The following is a 19,505-nucleotide window of genomic DNA, read 5'->3' as shown; positions in this document are numbered from 1 at the left end:
CAGAAAGCGGGCCCTTACCAAACACGAAATATGCCAGCACCTTTATCTGGACCTTCCAGTCTCCGGAACTGTGAGAAGTAAACGTTTGTTGTGTAAGCCACCAAATCTATGGTATTTTTGTTGTAGCAGCCGCAACAGACTGAGATACTGTGTATAATTTTCTACAGAAAAATGCACTAGAAATTAATTATAATTTATTTTTTTAATGATTGAATAACATTTCCTATTCTCAGGTGGGTAATTTATATCTCAAGACCTCTAGGAAGGATGATACGTCACTAATGATCCTCTATACATTTTATTATTTTTTCACAAAATAACCATAATATACAGTGATAACTGCTAAGGAAGCCATAACCCAGTCTTATCCCCAGAATTATCTTTGTGAAGAAGGTTTTTAGCTATGCTTCTTCCCTTATTTTGATTATGAGGTAGATAAAAAAATTTTGTCACATTGTTATTTAGTTATAAATTCAGCTAGTCATGAAAAAAAATCATAACATGCTCATTTATTTATTTTTTGTCCACACCGTGTGGCATGGGGGATCTTAGTTCTCTAACCAGGGATTGAACCCTGCCCCCCTTCAGTGGAAGCATGGAATCCTAACCACTGGACAGCCAGGGAATTCCCTAAAATGCTCATTTTTAAAAATGTAATGCCAGAGGGGGACTATAATGGTTAATGAATTGGAGACAATAACTTAGCTCTTTTGCAGGCAACTGTTTCTAACGCAATATGAAGGACATTAACTCCAAGACTTTTACCACTGGAGGTGATTTGGCAACATTTATCAAAGTTTAAAAATGTGCATTAACTTGACCCACCAATTCCAAGTATAAAATGTATCCTAAGGAATTAGTAAGAAACTTGTGAGATTTGCCATAGCATTGCTTGATAGCTGAAAATAGGAAACAATGTCAGATAGTAGGAAATGGGCACATCGATATAACATAATATTATATTTATTAAGGTGGAAATATGTGTACTATATGTCAAGTTTAAAAATCAAGTTATTGAACAATGTGTATAATACAATCCTTTTTTAAAAAAATAAAACATGTTTACATACCAATTGATATGGCACAAGATGTCAAGAATGATTCTCTCTGGGTAGTGGAATTATAGGCAATTTTTACTTAATGTGTGTGTGTTTTATTCAATGAATGTGTATTTTTCTATTCAGAAAAAAAAATAAGGGAATCATGGAAAAAAGTAACTTAAAAAAATCTTTAAAACAATTAGATCACCACTTATCACTTATCTTTCAAGTGGGATTTTTTTTCCTTTTTGCTAAACTGTATTTTGTAATTTTTCTTCAATAAACATGACATAACAGTATAATAAAAGTGGTTATAAAAACACTTGTACACTAATGGGAAGCAAACAGTGTTTACCATTTGCCACCCCTTACATTTTGAAGAGTAAACTATTCTTAATGAAGACTTTACATCCTACCATTATACAAAGGTACCTAGTATTTCAAAATATTGCAGATAAATTGTACTTACAATTGCATGCTAAACATGACATGTTAAAAAGAAAGCACTGTATTGTAAGCACTGAACCAGGCTGACCCAGTTATACTCTTAATGCAGTCATTTAACTTTGACTTAACCCCCTAAATCCCAATTCAACAAAAAGCAGAGCACAGGTAACTAATGGAACCAGCAAACAATATTTAACGTCTGGGTACACACCAGAAAATTGCAATTTAATACTTAGCAAAATATATATCCCCTCAATTTACATTTTACCCATTCTCTTTTGATATTCCAAAAGTTTTTCCTTGGATTAATCTAGACAATCAAACCATTCCTCTCTTATTGGGGAAGAACTGGTCTTCTTAGACTGCAATTTGGCATTAAGCCAGGAAATTCACGGTTCTATATATCATAAATGTTGGGAATGATGCTATTTTAGATTAAGAATAGTTACACTTCTCTTAAGAAATTAAGGTTCTCTTAGACACAGTAAATTATATAATTAATGGGTTGGTTCCTTCTTGGTGTTAGTTGCTAGGATGTTCATAGACAAATTTGTGACCCCTCCCTCTCTAGGAAGTATGGCATGGTTTGTACTTTTCCTTTTTCCATCATGATTCATCCCACTATCTTTACTTCTGAAAATAGAGATAACATCACCCTACATTTAACAGGATTTGGGAATTAAATATCCAAGTGTTTAGCACTATACCGGGACCATGTTAGAGGCTCAAAAATACTAATTTCCCATGACAGTCTCTGGACTTGCAAATAACAGTTTGATGTATTCTTGCTCACTCAATTGCCTGATAATATTCAACACATTCCAAATTCCCTTTGATATAATGGCAATGACCAAAAATAGACAATCACATATCGAAATTGGAATGAATAATGAAGTTACCTCAAATAGTGAAGGGGAAAAGAAACTGGATCATAAGCCTGTAGTTAATCTGGGGCTTCATCTATCTGAACTGATACACATAACACAGCTTAGTAATTTGCTTTTACTTGAACTAAAAATGAGCCATCAAACAAACTTTCTATTTACAAAGAACTTAAATGAAGAAATTATTTTATATCTTTTCAATATATGGAATAATTTATAACAAACTTAATTTTAAAAATTCTAAAGTAGTTGTCCTAAAACAAGACCTTGAAATCAATCAGTGCTGTTGAAAGCATCCAGCGATGAAAATGAGTAGAGCAGAAATTAAATAAAAGACAACCACCAACAATTAACAGTCTGGAGGTATAAGTAGTAAAGCAGATTACATAAATAAAAGCCCTTGTCTTCTCCTAGTTTGCTAAGGTAAGGGAATTACACCACTGTAGTTGTGTTGCTGTTGGTCACAGCTCATTCTTAATTTATCTCTGAACTATTAAAAAACCTATCCCCATTACCCAGGAAAATTTCACAGTTCATCAGTGCAAAAACTTTATTTCTCCTTTGTTTCACCTCCCCCGCCCCCACTTTACAAGATCTGAAATTTTACTTAATCCACAGCATTCTTTTCATCATCTGTAATCACTCATGTGAAATATGAGAAAAAAAAAACTTATCAATTTAAAATCTCAGTCCCCTAGCCCACTGTTACAGTAAATTTAGGATAAGTCTACAGCATTCACTTACTTTAGCTGGTTCTGATACCGAGGCGTACTTTTTTATTTGAGAATCAACGCCTAAAGATTTGGCTAATTGTACAGCGTTTGAATCATCACTGATAAGTGTCCCAAGAGCCACAAGAAGTCTAAAAGTGGCTTCCAGGTCTTGTACAACTTCCAAGACTGTGCTAATTACTGACAAGCACTGAGCTTTCCCTTCAATGTTATGGTCTTTATGAAAACAAACAGAATAGTTCAGGGTTAATGTAGCCAGAGCAATGTGAATGTTCTTATTGCTCCCTGATTTCAGTTCTATTGCATGGGACAGTAGTGATTCCCTCTGGGACATCATGAGCTTTTGTCCTGCCTGGCCAACAAAACAATTGCAAAAAGTCCTGAGAGCAAGCAGCTGGTTTGCTGGCTTTCCTTTAGGGTTCAGAAGACTGATAAGATGGCTGCTGAACCGAGCTCCTTCTTTTTCACTGCAGAAGTTCTCATTCACACTGGGATGTTTAATTGACAACCGAAGAATGTCAAGTGCAGGAAAGACAATATCTATTGAAAAGAAAAATTCATTAATGTTAAAAAGACATTTTAAACATTAAAAATCATATGCCTGCTTTACAAAATGTGTATACTTCTGAAACTTGTGTTAACTGATTTTTCATATTTATAGAGACTGTATTTATTGCTACAAGATCACATTACTTTAAAAATATGGTAACTCTCCTGGGTTATTAAAATAGCTTGACATACAGTTAGTATTCAATAAATCTTTGTGCAAAGAATAGGATTGGGACCTGCTTTTAAAAAATCCTAAAACAAGGGGCCTCCCTGGTGGCGCAGTGGTTGGGAGTCCGCCTGCCGGTGCAGGGGATACGGGTTCGTGCCCCGGTCTGGGAGGATCCCATATGCCGCGGAGCGGCTGGGCCCGTGAGCCATGGCCGCTGGGCCTGCGCGTCCGGAGCCTGTGATCCGCAACGGGAGAGGCCACAGCAGTGAGAGGCCCGCATACCGCAAAAAGAAAAAAAAAAAAAAAAAAATCCTAAAACAAGACCAAAGAATTGAGGGAAAGTTCTTTATAGGAGAATTCCAGTTCACAAATGCCAACAGGATGCTTATTATACACATTGGTGGAAGGATTTATATTTAAGGGACTGGGTAGACACCATGTAAATGCATGCGCTCAACACTCTTAACATCATTAAAAGTGAGGAAAGCAGAAATTATGGGCCCTGTGATATAAAGGTAGTATGCAACCTCATTTATAAAGGATATTCACCTGAAAAAAACTACTGAACAAGAATCTAATTATGTCTAGCAGGAAAAACAGAGATAGAGGAACACATTAAGTGATCAGCCAAATTCAAAATACGGGACATTTTGCAGGAAAAATGATTTTTTTCTCCAATAAATCAATTACACGAAAAAATAATGAGGAAGAGGACACTTTTGGAATAAAAAAGAATTAACTAAATAAAAGAAAACATACTTATAGCAAACGTCTGTAGCCTATGTTTAACAGGTTAGATAGAGTTTCATGGATGGCTTGCAGGGAATCCACAAATGCTCTGAAAGAGTATACAAAATGGTCCATGTATGGGATCATTACATTACCTTCAGATTCTCTTAAGGTATGTGACCAAAGCAAGGCTTTGTGCTTGCTTTGTTACAGTGGTAAAGTTACAGTGGTATAGTGAATCCTTTTAGTGAAGTTTTTCCCAATGTGAATTTCAACTAACATGTCAACTTTTATTTAATCTAGAAACACCAGTAGTATGGATAGAAATTAAAAGATATACTTTCTGCTTTCTAGTTACATTTTAAAGAGTGTTTCTGTACCTTCAGGCCAGTTAACAGCTTTCCATAAAATCTGAAGTTGCTGGGCTGTGGGTTTTTCTGAAGAATTATTACATATTAGAGACAGTATCTTTTCAAGAAGTACCAAGTCATCCTCAGTTAACTTCTTCTCTTCCGATGCAGTTCCATTAAGTTCCTTCAGTTTACCTAGAACCCAAACCCAAACCTTCAATATTCTCTAACTGTAATTAGGCAGATGTATCACACAAATGCCAACATTTTCAATAAGAGTACTCTACCACACACCATTGGGAGGTAAGACTTTTCACAGCAATTATCAAAGACCATAAAACAAGAATAAGGCCTGGGAGTAATTTTAAGCTGAGTACAGTATAGAAAAAGAAAGATTACTGTAATGATTTTTATGTTACCTGTTGTCTTCTAAGATATTCTCAAGCTTTTTGCTTTGAATAAGTTTTTAAGTATACCATATTTGTTATCATTTTGAATGCTTTTCAAAGTAATATTATGTCATATATAAGTCAATCCCCTACTTTCTCAGAGAGAAAATTTATAACAACTTTTAGCCAACTTATGGCAACTTCTATGACTGTCAATGAAATAGTCAAAAAGCTAAATGTGTATTTATATTTAATTTATTGACTTAGTTTCATCTGCACATTTGACATCACATTTTTAAAAAAACATATTTAATTTGCTTCCCACAATACTGACACTTCATGAAACTATTTCTTTCAAACTCTTCACATGCATCTTCAATATCAGCATCTTTGTCATCATTAATGTTACTTTGAGTCATCTAACACTATTTCCTCAAAAATTTTCATCTCAAAGAATAAAAAAGCCCAAATTTCCATCACAAAAGGTTTAAGAAGACACAATGTCCAAATTTACAAATTTTTATCTATCATAACTGGAAACTTGGATCTATTTCATTATTCTTTGGCATTAAAAATTGCTTAACACTAACAGAATATTAAAACAGTTTATTAAGGGAATGCAAAAAAGCAAGAGATCTTTTATATTTGTACAAGAGTTTAAAAATGTTAAGTTGTCCAGAAGTGTATTGTGTCAAAAATAAAACAATTAAGAAAAGACCTATGAATGATTTTTATAAAGATAGTATGAAGGATGATGAGAAACAAAACAAACCTCCCCAAAACAATAACACCCTGTCACATATTCAGGTATGTATGTTATCTTATCTCAATAGACTCTCACCATAATCTTTGAGGAAAACAGAGCTAGTAATACTCTCAGTCAAAAATAAACAAACAAACAAAAAACAAAACCTAGTCATTTTATTTTGAGGAAAACATTAACAGAAAAAGCAATGAAAGCCAACTGAGCAGTTTCATTTTTACAGACAAGATCTTTGTTTTTTAAATGCTTTACTCATTTGTTTTCATTATTTTTTTCTGAAATCAGTGAAGAGCTTAGGGAATGTGACTAATATTTTTCCCCTTTAATTTTTTTTCTCATTAAAGTCATTAAAAAGCATTTACTTATATTTGTGTAAGGTTTCTTATAAAGTATTAGTGTTCATTATCAGATCGTGTATTTTTAGTTGACTCAGTTGTGTAATACCAAAATACAAGTCTGTATCATGTAAGCACCTGGTTCCCAGCACATGCTTAGGACAGAAACAGCCTTGAGAGCAACTCAAGGAGTCTGTGGATATGTGAGAAAACTATTTAATTAAAATACACTTACCTAATATTTGTGTAGGGTTTGCTTGGTCAAAAGTGACAGCCTCTTTTTTAGGAAAATAAATATTCACTGTCTTAGATGCAGCTGATTGGTAGGCACTGTTCCCTATTTACAGAATAGAAGAAGGTGAAAATCATTCAGAGTGGTCAAAAGCAAGATTTTTCTAATTGACTTTTGTTTTCAAAATTACTGAGATACATAACTATTCAGTGCATGCAATAAAATAACAACCAACTTCAGAAAAAAAGAAAATAAATCAATAAGATTTTATATACTGTATATATTTGTTAATATAATAAATTTTAGTTTTTGGAATGGGAGCTTCGTTGTAAAACAAAGCCTTTCCATTTCATATTTTCTACTTCTCTCATATTTTTTTTTTTTTTTTTTTTTTTTTTTTTTTTTTTTTGCTGTACGCGGGCCTCTCACTGCTGTGGCCTCTCCCATTGCGGAGCACAGGCTCCGGACACACAGGCTCCGCGGCCATGGCTCGCGGGCCCAGCCGCTCCGCGGCATGTGGGATCTTCCGGGATCGGGGCACGAACCCGTGTCCCCTGCATCGGCAGGCGGACTCTCAACCACTGCGCCACCAGGGAAGCCCCTTCTCTCATATTTTTAAGATTCAATCTAAATTGAAAGTTTTTAAAATATCAAAGAACACAAACAATTATGAAACTTTCCATTTCCTTCTTCTCCAGGCATACTGATCTCTCTTTTCTCATTCCAAATCATGTAGTAGGCATTGTCATTTTCTCCAATCATTTTCTACAGCATTTTTATAAATCCCTCCCAAATTATAAGCTCCTGAAGGGCATACGTATTTACTTCTTAAGTCCCCATTATAGTAACACTAACTCAGTATCTGATGATGAACAAAAAACTGCCACAAGGTGAAAATTCAACAATACTCAGTGAATAAAGCTACTTCAACTAAAGCATAATTTAAATCTCATTTATGTCTTACATTCATCTCAAATCTTAATTTATACAACGTTTTTGTTCTGACGTAAAATGAAGGTATTTTGCAAAAATATGAATAAAACATTTTAATCTTCTGAGTATATTAGGAATAGAAAGGGGGAAGGTAGATAAATGAAGAATGAGGTAAGTGCACAAAATTAATTCTAATTGCTTAGAAAGCATAAAATATTTATTGACATCATCAAAGACACTGCCTCTACTCCTGGTTGTTAGAGTCTAGTTGTGGTAAGGAGACTGCAAATCAAGTATCATTCAAACAATTAAGTACAATGAAAAGTTCTCTGAAGGAAAAGTATAGGATGCATTGAGAGCTTATGATAGACTAGAGGATCTAGCAAGAGGTATATGTGCATATCCAGGAAGTTTCACTGAATTCATTTAATAAATACTATACTGCAAAATTAAATAAAAAAGAAAAAGGAGGGAAAAAAGCCAAACAATAATTAGTGGTCAAAATAGCAAAGTAGAGGGCACAAATATTCCCAAAGACAACAGCAGTATCAAACTCCTGAGGTAGAAAACTGCATGCCATGCTCAAGACACTGATGCAGGCCAGTATGGAAGAAAAAAGGCAGAGAGGAATGTGATGCAAGGCAAGAGAAAGCTATTACAGGGTTTTTAATCAAGGGAGGGGCATAAACAGAGGACGACTGAGAGACCAACTTGGAGGCCATTATTTCATTGGTCTAGGTGAGAGGTGACAGTTGCTTAGATAAGGTATACAAAGGTCTATTACATACACCAAACTGTTAAAAACTTTAATTTCTTAAAAATGAGAGGAAGCACTGTTAACTTTAAGAGTCTTTTGTAATACAACAGGTATAACATTACTAAGAATTTATTCCGTATAAAATGATTTACATATATTTCGTAATTTTAAACTCTTATTTCTAGGAAGTAAATATAACTTTACAAATGAGAAGAAGAGAGGCACAGAAAGAGAATGACTTGCTCAAGGTAAAACACATAAAAAGTAGTGGAACTGAGATTTGAATCTAAGCATTCTCACTCCAGAGTCCTTAATCTTAATTACTTACTACATTAAACTTCAATACTGCCAACCAATGTTACTTTCACAATGAAAAAACAGCTTAAACAATCATATACCAACTTAGTTCTCAAGTAGAGTGGTGGGTTTATGAATATTTTATTATGCTCAATAACATATATATCACACATATTCTCTTGTATAAAATAATAAATAGGGAAATATATATGCCAAGAGATCTGTCAAGCTTACAAGAGGTGAACCACAAATTCAGTTCTGCGTTTTACGGCAGCCTATACAGAGTAAAAAAGTAAGCCTGTGTATATTCAACAATGCTAAACAAGTAAGATGTGTCAGGGTCTAGGCTGGATACTAAGAATAAAAAAAGTTAGTTGCTCAGGACAAAGCCAAATATTCCAGGCCTAAATCGTAAAACCAAATTCTCTCCTGAGTCCTCTCAATGTGTAATGTAGTAAATAATATTCTAAACACATTAAGTATAAAAGAATGAAGCAGAAGAGATGGGACTAACTCAGATTTTGTAAGGATAGTGAGGAAACCAGCCTTACCACAGTAGAAACAGCAGTTTTCAATCCTGGCTGCACATGAGAAAATTATAAAACTACTCTCGCTAAGACCCCAACCCAGAGCAACGTTAGATCAAGTAAGCATCGCTGGGGATGAGGTTGAAGTAGTTTTTCTAAGCTCCCCAGATGATTCTAATGTGCAGTAATGACACAATTCTGAGAACACCATAAAAGCCAGGTCAAAAGTTTGGTCTTGATTTACTGTATAAAAAGTTTTCCAGCAAGAAGAAGATGCCAATTTCCTTAAACTTTCATTACATAAAAGTACTAATGAATTAAAAAAAAAAGAGGAAATGAAAAATGTGTACCTGTAAATGGATCAACTCCAGCCATGGTAGTTCCCATACTTGCAGACCCTGGTACATACCGACCACCACCTAAAATGCAATAATACTCCTAGTAAGCACAGGTAACAGCAAATGATAAAGTTCAAACTGCTCCTTCTTTACACAGAATGACTTATTTTCATTATTAGTCACACTTCAGAATGACATCTTAATAAAACAGCTGTAAATTTAATACAGCAAAATGCTTAGAACAGTATCTGGCATGCAGTTAGATCTCAATAAAATTAGCTGGAAAATTAATTCTCAAGTTATAAAATAAATATTACATGCCTTATATACTATAATTATAGAAGTTTAATGAATTACAAAAGCATTAATAGATTGGAGAGAAAGAAAGTCAAAAGTTTCCATAATGAAATGTGAACACTATTTTATTGAAATAGAGACGGGATTACTTGGCACATAAGACAAATAGAAAAGAAACTAGGTAAGAGTTAGGGATGCTATGATAATAGCCCAGTCTCAAATTTGAGAATACTTGTAGCTGCTTTATTGAAAATGGAAAGAAAGAAAGAAAGAAACAGGAAAAACAAGTGCAGAGAGAGAATCAGCAGGATTTGGAGATGTTCGGAGTCCTGGATCAGCCTTTGTGGGAAGAAGAAAGATGAGCTATTGTTCTAGCCCCTCTAAGCTTAATATTCAGGAGTTGGTATAACCAGTGCAACAGATACAGAAAAAGCAAACAAAACTAAAACACAAAACTGCAGATGTGCAGGATTCATTAAAATAATGAAGAACACAGAATAAGTGGACTTGCTGAGTTTTTACCATATGCTGGCTAGCATGCTAAGCATATTATATGCATGAATCATTTAAATATTAATTAGAGATCATTATTATATAATATTTTAGAAGAGGAAGGCTGAATAATTTGCCCAAGGCATTATTATGAGGCAGAAGGTAGTCCTACACTGTTCCAAATGTGGTTCTCTAACCACTTGAATGAGAGTCACTGGTTCAATATGCAGACTCCCAGGGCCTGCCCATAATAGCCTAGTAGTTCTCCAAATTAGCTTCACTTTAGAAACCAATAGGGAGCTTTTAAAACTACCTAAACAGCAAACCACATCCAAGACCATATAATCAGAATTCCTGGGGAAGGGATCCGACTCTGAGTATTTTTAACCTCCTTACTAATCTAGTGTATCAGAATCTCTGGGTGGGACCTTGCAATAACTAACTTAAACAATCATCCCATATGATTCTAACTGACATTAAACGTTTGAGAATCATATAAATGAGGAAAAGAAAAAAGAATTAAGATTGACCTTAAGTTAGAAGCAAGATGGGGAATGTTTTGGCCCCAGTGCTGTTGGTAAAACTGGAGGAACAACATCAACAATAGTAATAGCTAACATACATTGAGGGCTTAAATATATACCAGGCATTTTGCTAAACACTTTATATGAACTATACCACTTAATTTTTATAATATCTCAATATGGCAAACGTTTTAACCTATCTTTTATTAACAGTGTGGTTCAGTTAACCTATTAATTCCGTAATTCTCTTGGACTTTTAGTATGCTATCTTGCACATCTCCATAATAAGTGCATCTTCTGAGTTACTGACACTGTGCAACAGTGAGACATGCTCCAGTTACGATGGCCCCAGTTGTTCTCTTGATTTTGTTGGTACTGTTTGAAGCTTGGTATATTCTTTCTGTTCCACAAAAAAGCTGCTAATGAGATTCAGGAACTCTGTTGTTCTAAGTTTCAGAGCATCACTGTGCCTGAATATGCTGATAGAGAAAGTTATCATCTTATCTACTCTTCAGATCTTTACTGCCTTTTCAGGGTCACCAAAGACTTCCTTAATAGCCATCATGCTATCACAACATTTAGCTTGATAGTTGGTTTCTGTAGTACACTGGTACACTGCACAGGGTACAGCTATTTATTTGCATCTGGGCCATCAATGCATTCTCAGGAGAAGGGAAGCTCACTGAGAGCAGTTCACAACTTCATGATACTGACCCAAGGTTGTGTGTTGGTCCCATCTATGGTTTAGAAAGGACTCTATGGCCACTTTTAGAGCTCACAGTACTAAGTCTGCAAGGCCAATAGATACCATAAATACTATGAATTTCTTCCCAAATTTGGTATATTGTCCAGGAACTCTGGCTGGAGATCCAACAACAGCATCATAAAATACATCAAATGCTATTCTGAAAACAGAGATTTCTTCAGTTGCATTAAAGTCCAATTTTTTTCCAGTAGTGTTGATGCTGAGGCATGCATACCTTTGGTAAATAAAGTCACTTTGAAGAGACACCAACACTTCCAGGGCTTCATGAAGGCCATTAATAACTTAGATTAGGAAGACTAATCCTGGGTAGCTGGGTGGACTGTCTCCTTCCATGCTAAAGGCAAATTATGCCTGGGCAAACTTCTTGACTGCACTGCTCCATCCAATCTCAGGGACTCACATGGCTCCTTCTCTGCTCGTGATCAGTAGCATCTCGCCAGTGATAGCACTCATGCTGTGTCTTGGTTGGTGGATTCCCCTATTATCTAATTTCACAGATAAAAAAAATAGGCTCAGACAGGTTAAGTAACTTGCCAACTTCTCATAGCAAGTAAGTGGTAGAGCCAGATTTTGAATCAAGGTCTGTCTGACTCTAAAATCTATGATCTTAATGACGCTGCTCTCCTTTCAGGAAGGACCACTGGAGAAAATGATGCATTTTAATAATATGTCATTAAAAGTCATGAGGAAAGCTATAAAAGTACTCGAGGAAAAAGAAAAAATTAGAAGTTAAAGAAAAGGAGATCCATCAAAATTGGAAACACAGATAATAAGGGAATTATCAGTTACTGGATAATATCTTCAAAATGTAAAGCTATATAATACAAAATGTTACACATTTAGTGAAGAAAGACATATTGATCAAAACTGCTTCCCACCTGTAAAAGGATCTGCTGCAGGCAGTGTGTTAGAAGATCCTGATGAAGAGCCTGGAACATACCGACCACCACCTGTGCATGCAAACAAAGAAACATCTGAAGTACGCCAGAATCCTGAATTTCATAAATGGCACGATGCTTACATCAGAAGACTCTAAATGTGGGGAGAAATAAAAGAGCAAGGCTGTCCCATGACAGAACAAGAGGAGTTATAGTCAGAAGACTTATAGTTGGAAAGGTTAGTAGGAAACTAAAATTTCAGTGATTCTCCAAGTTTTGTTTTTGTTAACTTTAATCCTTTATTATATCTTAGCTTCTGCACTTAAATATTAAAATAACTAGGAATTCAAATATAAAAAGATAAATTGCAGTTGGTCTCTGACCTAAATAATATACACGTACAATCAGTTCCTGTTCCTATATGGATTCACTAGAATTCCGGCTGCTGTTGTTGCTATCAAACCACAGGCACCAAATGTGAATCTTTTAGAAAACCCCTGGGTTCATTAATTCATGTGTCAAACAGTGCATTCAGTGCTGAGATCCAGCAGGGAACAAGATTGCTTGTATCCACTGAAGCTTACAACCTACTGGAGAAAATTACAAAGGGGATGAGTGGTTCAAAGGAAACAGATTTCCCATTTATACATTTACAAATGTGTGGTGTGTGTGAGTACGTTTTGTTAGTATCTCTAGGGAAATAATCAGAGGCGTCTACAAAAAGATATATCTAAGGATGCTGACAGAATTTCAGAGGAGCAAAAAAGCCAAATCGTTGTCAGATTTCCAGACAGAGCCAGCTGCTTTAATATCTGTCCTCCATCCCACAAGATAGATTATAAAATACAGTACTCTTTTGTACTGTAGACCGATATTCCAACCAACAGAAATATCCAGGTAATAAACTTTTTTTTTTTCTTGTTCTGTCAAGTGCATCTGCTGGGAGGGTCCTATCATTTATAGTTCGTAATGAATCAGTCTGATAATCTGTTTAAGTCAACATGCAGGTCAGATTAACTTTATTATATGAACAAACAATGGAATTTTGAACTAGAAGGAGAGGAGATAATTTAGGAGCATGAAGCATCTGTGCGGGAAGAAGAAAAAAAAAAAGACCTGAGACAAGAAGAGGATATGGGATCCTTGCAATACAAGGAACAGCACTAGCACATGAAAGACAGAGTCAGAAATAACAGGAACCCATTAACAATAAAGTGTCAATTTCAAATTTTTATTTAGAGCTAGCCCTATATCTAAGAAAAGATAGATATAGGGCCAGCTCTATATCTATCCCATACCATGGCCTCAGTTCCCAGGGCCTAGAGCTCAAGCTAATACTTCTAGAATTAAACTCCATTTCCAAGGATCCCAGACTCAGACTAATACTACTGGGATAATACTACTGGCACGAGAACCTAATCCCATTAATAACATTTTAGGCGCTGTATACTATGTTATAAACAACTGACTTAAAATGAACATGTGGAATACAAATAACATGTAAACTAAAACTACCCATAGTTCAGTTCTAGATTTGATGCATAACTAACTGGTTTAGCCTCATATGAAAACAGAATTTCTATTTACTGAATTTCACCAAAATATATATTTTAAAAAGAAGCAATAACATGAAGGAACTTACAGGTTTCTTTTCATTTCAAATGACTGAATTAGTTTCAGTTTAATTTTATTTAGTTTAAAGTGTGGCTGTATTTTTGAAGGAGAAGGATTTACAATTGTTTCCATAAATACGAAATTACTATATAATTTAAGCCTCAAAAATATATATCTGCAGCAAAAACCTGCTGTAGATCTTGGTTTTTATTTAAACAGCTAATCATAATAGGTGTTTAAAGACAACAAATAAAGAAAAAATAATAATCAACATTGGTGGAAGTATATAAGGCTTAATACAAACCCTAACTTACCTGTAAACGGATCTGAAAAACTGGGGTTCCCAAGTCCCAACATTTGACCTTTTGTGTTATCAATAATAAATTTAGCCACCTGATCCAAAAACATAGGATTCAAATCATTCTTCTGCAAGAAGTTGTATGCAGTTAACCAGGGATCATCAGTGATGTTATATGGCAGTTTATATGATGGTCCACCTTCGTTGACATCAATTGAGAAAACAAAATCAAACTCCTTTAATAGGAATATAAAAAGGAGATAAGTGATTACTATCTGTTCACATAAATTAATGACATACATAACACAGATTTATTGTAATAATTATAGTGCTAAACTTTCTCCAAAGCACAATTTTAAAATCTTCCATTTGGCAAATAATGTTTAATAGCAACCATATGCATGTGGTGCAAGAATAGAAGCTCACTGGCAGGTAGATGTGGGGGATGGATTATTACTACATATTAATTGTAAGACCAGAGGATGGTTTCCAGTTAGTTGATCTCAAGGCCAAAAGTATTAGCTGTTACCTTACCCTACTCATGAAAACATGCTGGCATTATAAGCACAGCCCTGCAGGGTCCCTCATGGCCTGTCAAGTTAAATATAGCTAGGCACAAAGCATTAGATGAAAGGTGACACAGAAGCGCCTAATCCAAAATGGTTGGGAACAGCTTATCTATGTAACTACCAAAAGGCAAATAATGGCGGTGTCCATCACAAATGCAGCTCTCTCTACATGCAAAGATATTAAAAAAGAAAAAATCTACTTCAAGACTGAGAATCTCCCCATTGAAATCTATTTTTAAATGTCAAAACACCAAAGAAAATTTTATTAGCATGGGGAAAGGGAAACGAAAACTTTTAATTTGTCTAATGCTTTAAGATAAGAGCAATTAGAAAGAAGTCGACATACTTTCCCTTCATATAAAACTTTTCCAGATGTTTGCTGATTAGCACCAGATGAGCCAACAACATCACCAATTTTTATCCACCTCCCTTCACTAACACTCCACTGATAGGCTTCGACTTTCTCCCCATCTCTGATTAGGCGAGTCTGTCCTTCTCTAGTACCTTAAAATAAAAATTTTAAGAATCAAAGAGAGAATGGCAGAGTAAAATTTACAAACATTAGATAGAAAAGGTTTAACATTAAAGTTTATATATAAAAGAATATGTATTTTGGTTTAATAGAAAATTTTATGAAACAAAATATTTTAAAATGTAATTCTACTGGAAACTGGCCAAAAAGAAAATAATGGTTTAAAAGAAACTCTATTGCTACTTCCCTGGTGGTGCAGTGGTTAAGAATCTGCCCGCCTGCCAATGCAGAGGACACGGGTTCGAGCCCTGGTCCGGGAAGATCCCACGTGCCGCGGAGCAACTAAGCCTGTGTGCCACAACTACTGGGCCTGCACTCTAAAGCCCGTGAGCCACAACTACTGAGCCCACGTGCCACAACTACTGAAGCCCGCACGCCTGGAGTCCATGCTCCACAACAACAGAAGCCACCGCAATGAGAAGTGAGAAGCCCACGCACCGCAATGAAGAGCAGCCCCCTCTCGCCGCAACTAAAGAAAGCCTGCGCGCAGCAATGAAGACCCGACGCAGCCAAAAATAAATTTATTAAAAAAAAAACTCTATTAAATAAAGGATGGTTAAAAAGATGTGATTCTACTAAAAAGTAGCTGGCTGATCAAAAATAAAACAAGTTTTATTAACGAGTATCTTCTGACAATACTTCATTTCAGTAAATGATTCTCCATTCTTCTAGCTGATCAGGCCAAAAAGAGTAGAAGAGTGTGATTCCTTTCTCTCAGTTTTAATCCTTCAGCAAATTCCATCAGCTCTATCTTTAAAATATAGCTAAAAGACTACCTCTTCTCACCATCTCCATTGCTACCCGTTGGTACAAGCCACCATTATTTCTCAGTTGTACTGATTCAATGGCCTCCTACTATAGGCCCTGGAGCCCCCTAGAGTCTATAACACTGGCTGTTTATTCTGCCTATGACATTCTCCACACAGATGTTAGCAAGATTTGCTCCCCTGTCTCCTTAAGGACTTTACCTGAAAGCCACATTCTCAGCAAGGCCTTCAGTGGCAGAGACTGCTAGCTGTCCTCCAGAGATTCCTGCTCCTATTCCAATGGGTAGAGCTGTAGCTGTCTAGTCGAAGACTACCTTATTCCGCCCCCTTACATTCTGTAGTCCCTAGATTACACTGAGTAATGGTCAGTGGAATCTGGGTGGGTGTGATAAGTGCCAGTTCTAGGCCTATTCCATCATCTTCTACCCTCCCCTCTTATGCTGTCAGGTGGCTGAATATCTATAACCAAGGGGACCCTGCAAGCACATGATGAAGATGGTGATTTCAGCATGGGTCTCTGAGTGACCTAGAGGAGTAAAATTATTCTACAAACATGTTCCAGCATACCCTGCTGTCAACTGAACTTTAAATGTGCAATAAATAACCTTCTCTTATGTTAAGCCACTGACATTTTAGGATTTATCTGTTACAGCAACCAGTACTATCCTAAGTATTATACATTTCCTGACCACTGAATTTCAAACTGCTGTTTTATTTTTTATTAAAACTCAATACCTGCTTTACTTTTCCCATAGTACTTATCTGACATACTTCTATATTTACTTATTAACTTTTTAATTATCTGTCTCCTCCTGTAGAACATAAATTTGTGGGAACAGAGATTTCTGTCCCTTTTGTTATCTGTATTCCCCAGAGCTTAGACCAATGCAGGGCAGACAGTAGGTACCTAGTAAATATTTATTGACTGTGTATATATAGAGACAAAAAGATTACATTTTTCCAAAGAACTGTAAGAATATTAAAAACATGAAATAATACAGTGGTGTTCAAACTTTTGGTTTCAATGTTTCTTTACAATCAGAAATGTTATTCAGAAGCCCAAACAGCTTTTTTTTAATGTAGGTTATATCAGTTGATTTACTGAATTTGAAATTAAAAATGAGAAGAGCAAAAAATATATTTACTAAAAAAAAAAAAAATATATATATATATATATTTACTTCATGGAAAACAGTAATAGATCCATTAGATATTGAATAAATAATAGTTCAATGAAAAATAAGTATAGTTTTAAAAACTTAGTGAGAAGTCTGGCATTGTTGTACATTTTTGTAAATCTCTTTACTGTCTCTCTTAATAGAAGACAGCTGGATTATCATACCTGCCCCTGCATTTAACCTGTTGCAATCTGGTGCTTGGTTGATGTATACAAAGAAAATCCAGCATCACACGGATAATACAGTTGAGGAACAGAGGACTAGTTTAATAGCCTTTTCAGAAAAATGTGGATATTCTACAAGTAGTAGATCCTAAAGGTTACAAATTTAGAATCTGAAACTGTATCAATGAATTTTTCATGCTCTATTATACTAAAATCCATTGGTCTATCTTATACTTTGAACAGTTCTTTTACCCATGTATGATTTTGTAAGACCATGAACTGGTCATTTGGAAAATACTGATTCACTGAGCTATGCAGATCTTCCATATGATTACACATTTCATTATTCAATATAAAACAATTGCATTTGTTAATATTACCACTAATGTCACAAGTTTTCCAAAATTTCAATTTTCATTTGGAAGTCTGAATTTTATCTTTGGCAACAAATGCTGTCAGTTGTTTTCCTTAAAGTAACATTCTCGCTTTGTTCATTTTCAAAAAAATATCTGCCAAATACCTAAGCCTGAATAACCGTAGTTGCTCTTTGAAATAAAAATGGCATTCCCTGAAAAAAGGGAGAGTTCAGCCTGCAACTCAAATGACTGCAGAAGTACTTACCCCTGAGGTACATGGTACTTCGGTAAACTGTATGTGTACTTTACATTTTGTCATCCAGAATGTTAAAAAAGACATGTACTAAAGGGCCAAAATTAATTTTTAATGCTTCATCAGGGACACTCCTAAGGGCAGATGGCATTTTTTTTTTTTTTTAATGACGACTGCAAACCAGTGAAGAACACCATGACTACCTGAATAGTTTGGTGCCACTGCCTTGATCTATGTACTAAGGAGCCAGCAGTTTTACCCACCACCGATTTTATACCATAAATGTAGATGATAACACAGTGTAAAAGGCAAATAACATCTTAGTATTATAAAACTAGCTTTGACCACATGGATATCCTGAAAGGATCTCAGAATCCCCAGGGGTCCATGGACCAAGGGATCATGGATATATCCAACCTAAGATTTCATTTGAGACAACTACTGTCCTCTGATTTTAAAATCAATGATCCCTAACGCATTAAGCAGACATTGCTTTATTTAAACTCATTTTTATTTTTAGTCTGTACAACCTCTCAGAGAATCCAATCAACCAAAAGGTATTAAATGAGTGACTTCCAAACACCTACTATATATGAGCTAAGTATTAGGTGATTTATTTAAAGAAAAAAAGATTCCTGTTTATGGGAACTTAGCTCCAAGTCTTTAAAACTGTGAGGTAGAGGCAAAAAGAACATGATTTTTCACTGTGGTTATGCATAATAAAAAGTCTCAAAGATCAGTACCTGGCAATGAGAATACTGAATGACTTAACAAAACAATCTTTTTTTCTTGTCACTCATTATTCCAAAAGGCAAACATGATAGCATTTTTTACTACTAGATACATTGGAATATTTACCAGGTTCATTCAGATGTTCCCTCCCAGGAAGCTGCTCAGCATTAATGTCCCCTAAATCACCAGTTTTGGAATCAATGGTTGCCTGAGAGAGTTCTCTTTCAAAAGCCTTGATTTCTTCAGCACTTGCTGTCCGATCCTCTGATTCTGTAAACACTCTAATAATACCATCACTATAGGGAAACAGAAACTGATTTTAGGTCACTGCCACAGTAGGTTAACATTATCACACTTCAATGATCCAAAGCAAAAATAATCTGTATTTGTGAATATGAAAAATGTTACTATGTATTTATTGCTGAGTATAGAACTATGCTGATTTCAGCACACTACCCTCTATTACTTTCTAAAGCAATGGAAAGGGTGGAAAAAGACTATTTAAGGAAAAAGTTACTGGCAAAGAACAAAGAAATATATATTTAACACAATTTTCAATTCCAAATTAAATATTTACCATCATAAAAATCTACAGACATAGCATACACTTTTAAA

The 19,505-nt window shown here is 35.2% G+C and overlaps 1 protein-coding gene across 1 annotated transcript in view; it reads right to left on the bottom strand.

The window, feature by feature from the left end:
- Positions 1–507: 507 nt before the first annotated feature.
- The window catches only part of PLAA (phospholipase A2 activating protein), a 40,065-nt gene continuing 21,067 nt past the window's right edge, over positions 508–19,505 (bottom strand). Inside the window, exons 7-14 of the mRNA XM_082621716.1 lie at positions 19,017–19,186; positions 15,255–15,412; positions 14,356–14,575; positions 12,428–12,499; positions 9,483–9,551; positions 6,622–6,723; positions 4,930–5,094; positions 508–3,642 (exon numbers count right to left, since the gene is read on the bottom strand). Of these exons, the coding sequence (XP_082477842.1) occupies positions 3,077–3,642; positions 4,930–5,094; positions 6,622–6,723; positions 9,483–9,551; positions 12,428–12,499; positions 14,356–14,575; positions 15,255–15,412; positions 19,017–19,186 (1,522 nt within the window). The 3' untranslated portion in view covers positions 508–3,076. The remainder of the gene's footprint in view (positions 3,643–4,929; positions 5,095–6,621; positions 6,724–9,482; positions 9,552–12,427; positions 12,500–14,355; positions 14,576–15,254; positions 15,413–19,016; positions 19,187–19,505) is intronic.

The sequence above is a fragment of the Mesoplodon mirus genome, assembly GCF_964341445.2.
Source record: "Mesoplodon mirus genome assembly, chromosome: 1".
Classification (NCBI taxonomy): domain Eukaryota; kingdom Metazoa; phylum Chordata; class Mammalia; order Artiodactyla; family Ziphiidae; genus Mesoplodon; species Mesoplodon mirus.
This window is presented reverse-complemented; position numbering and strand designations above follow the sequence as displayed.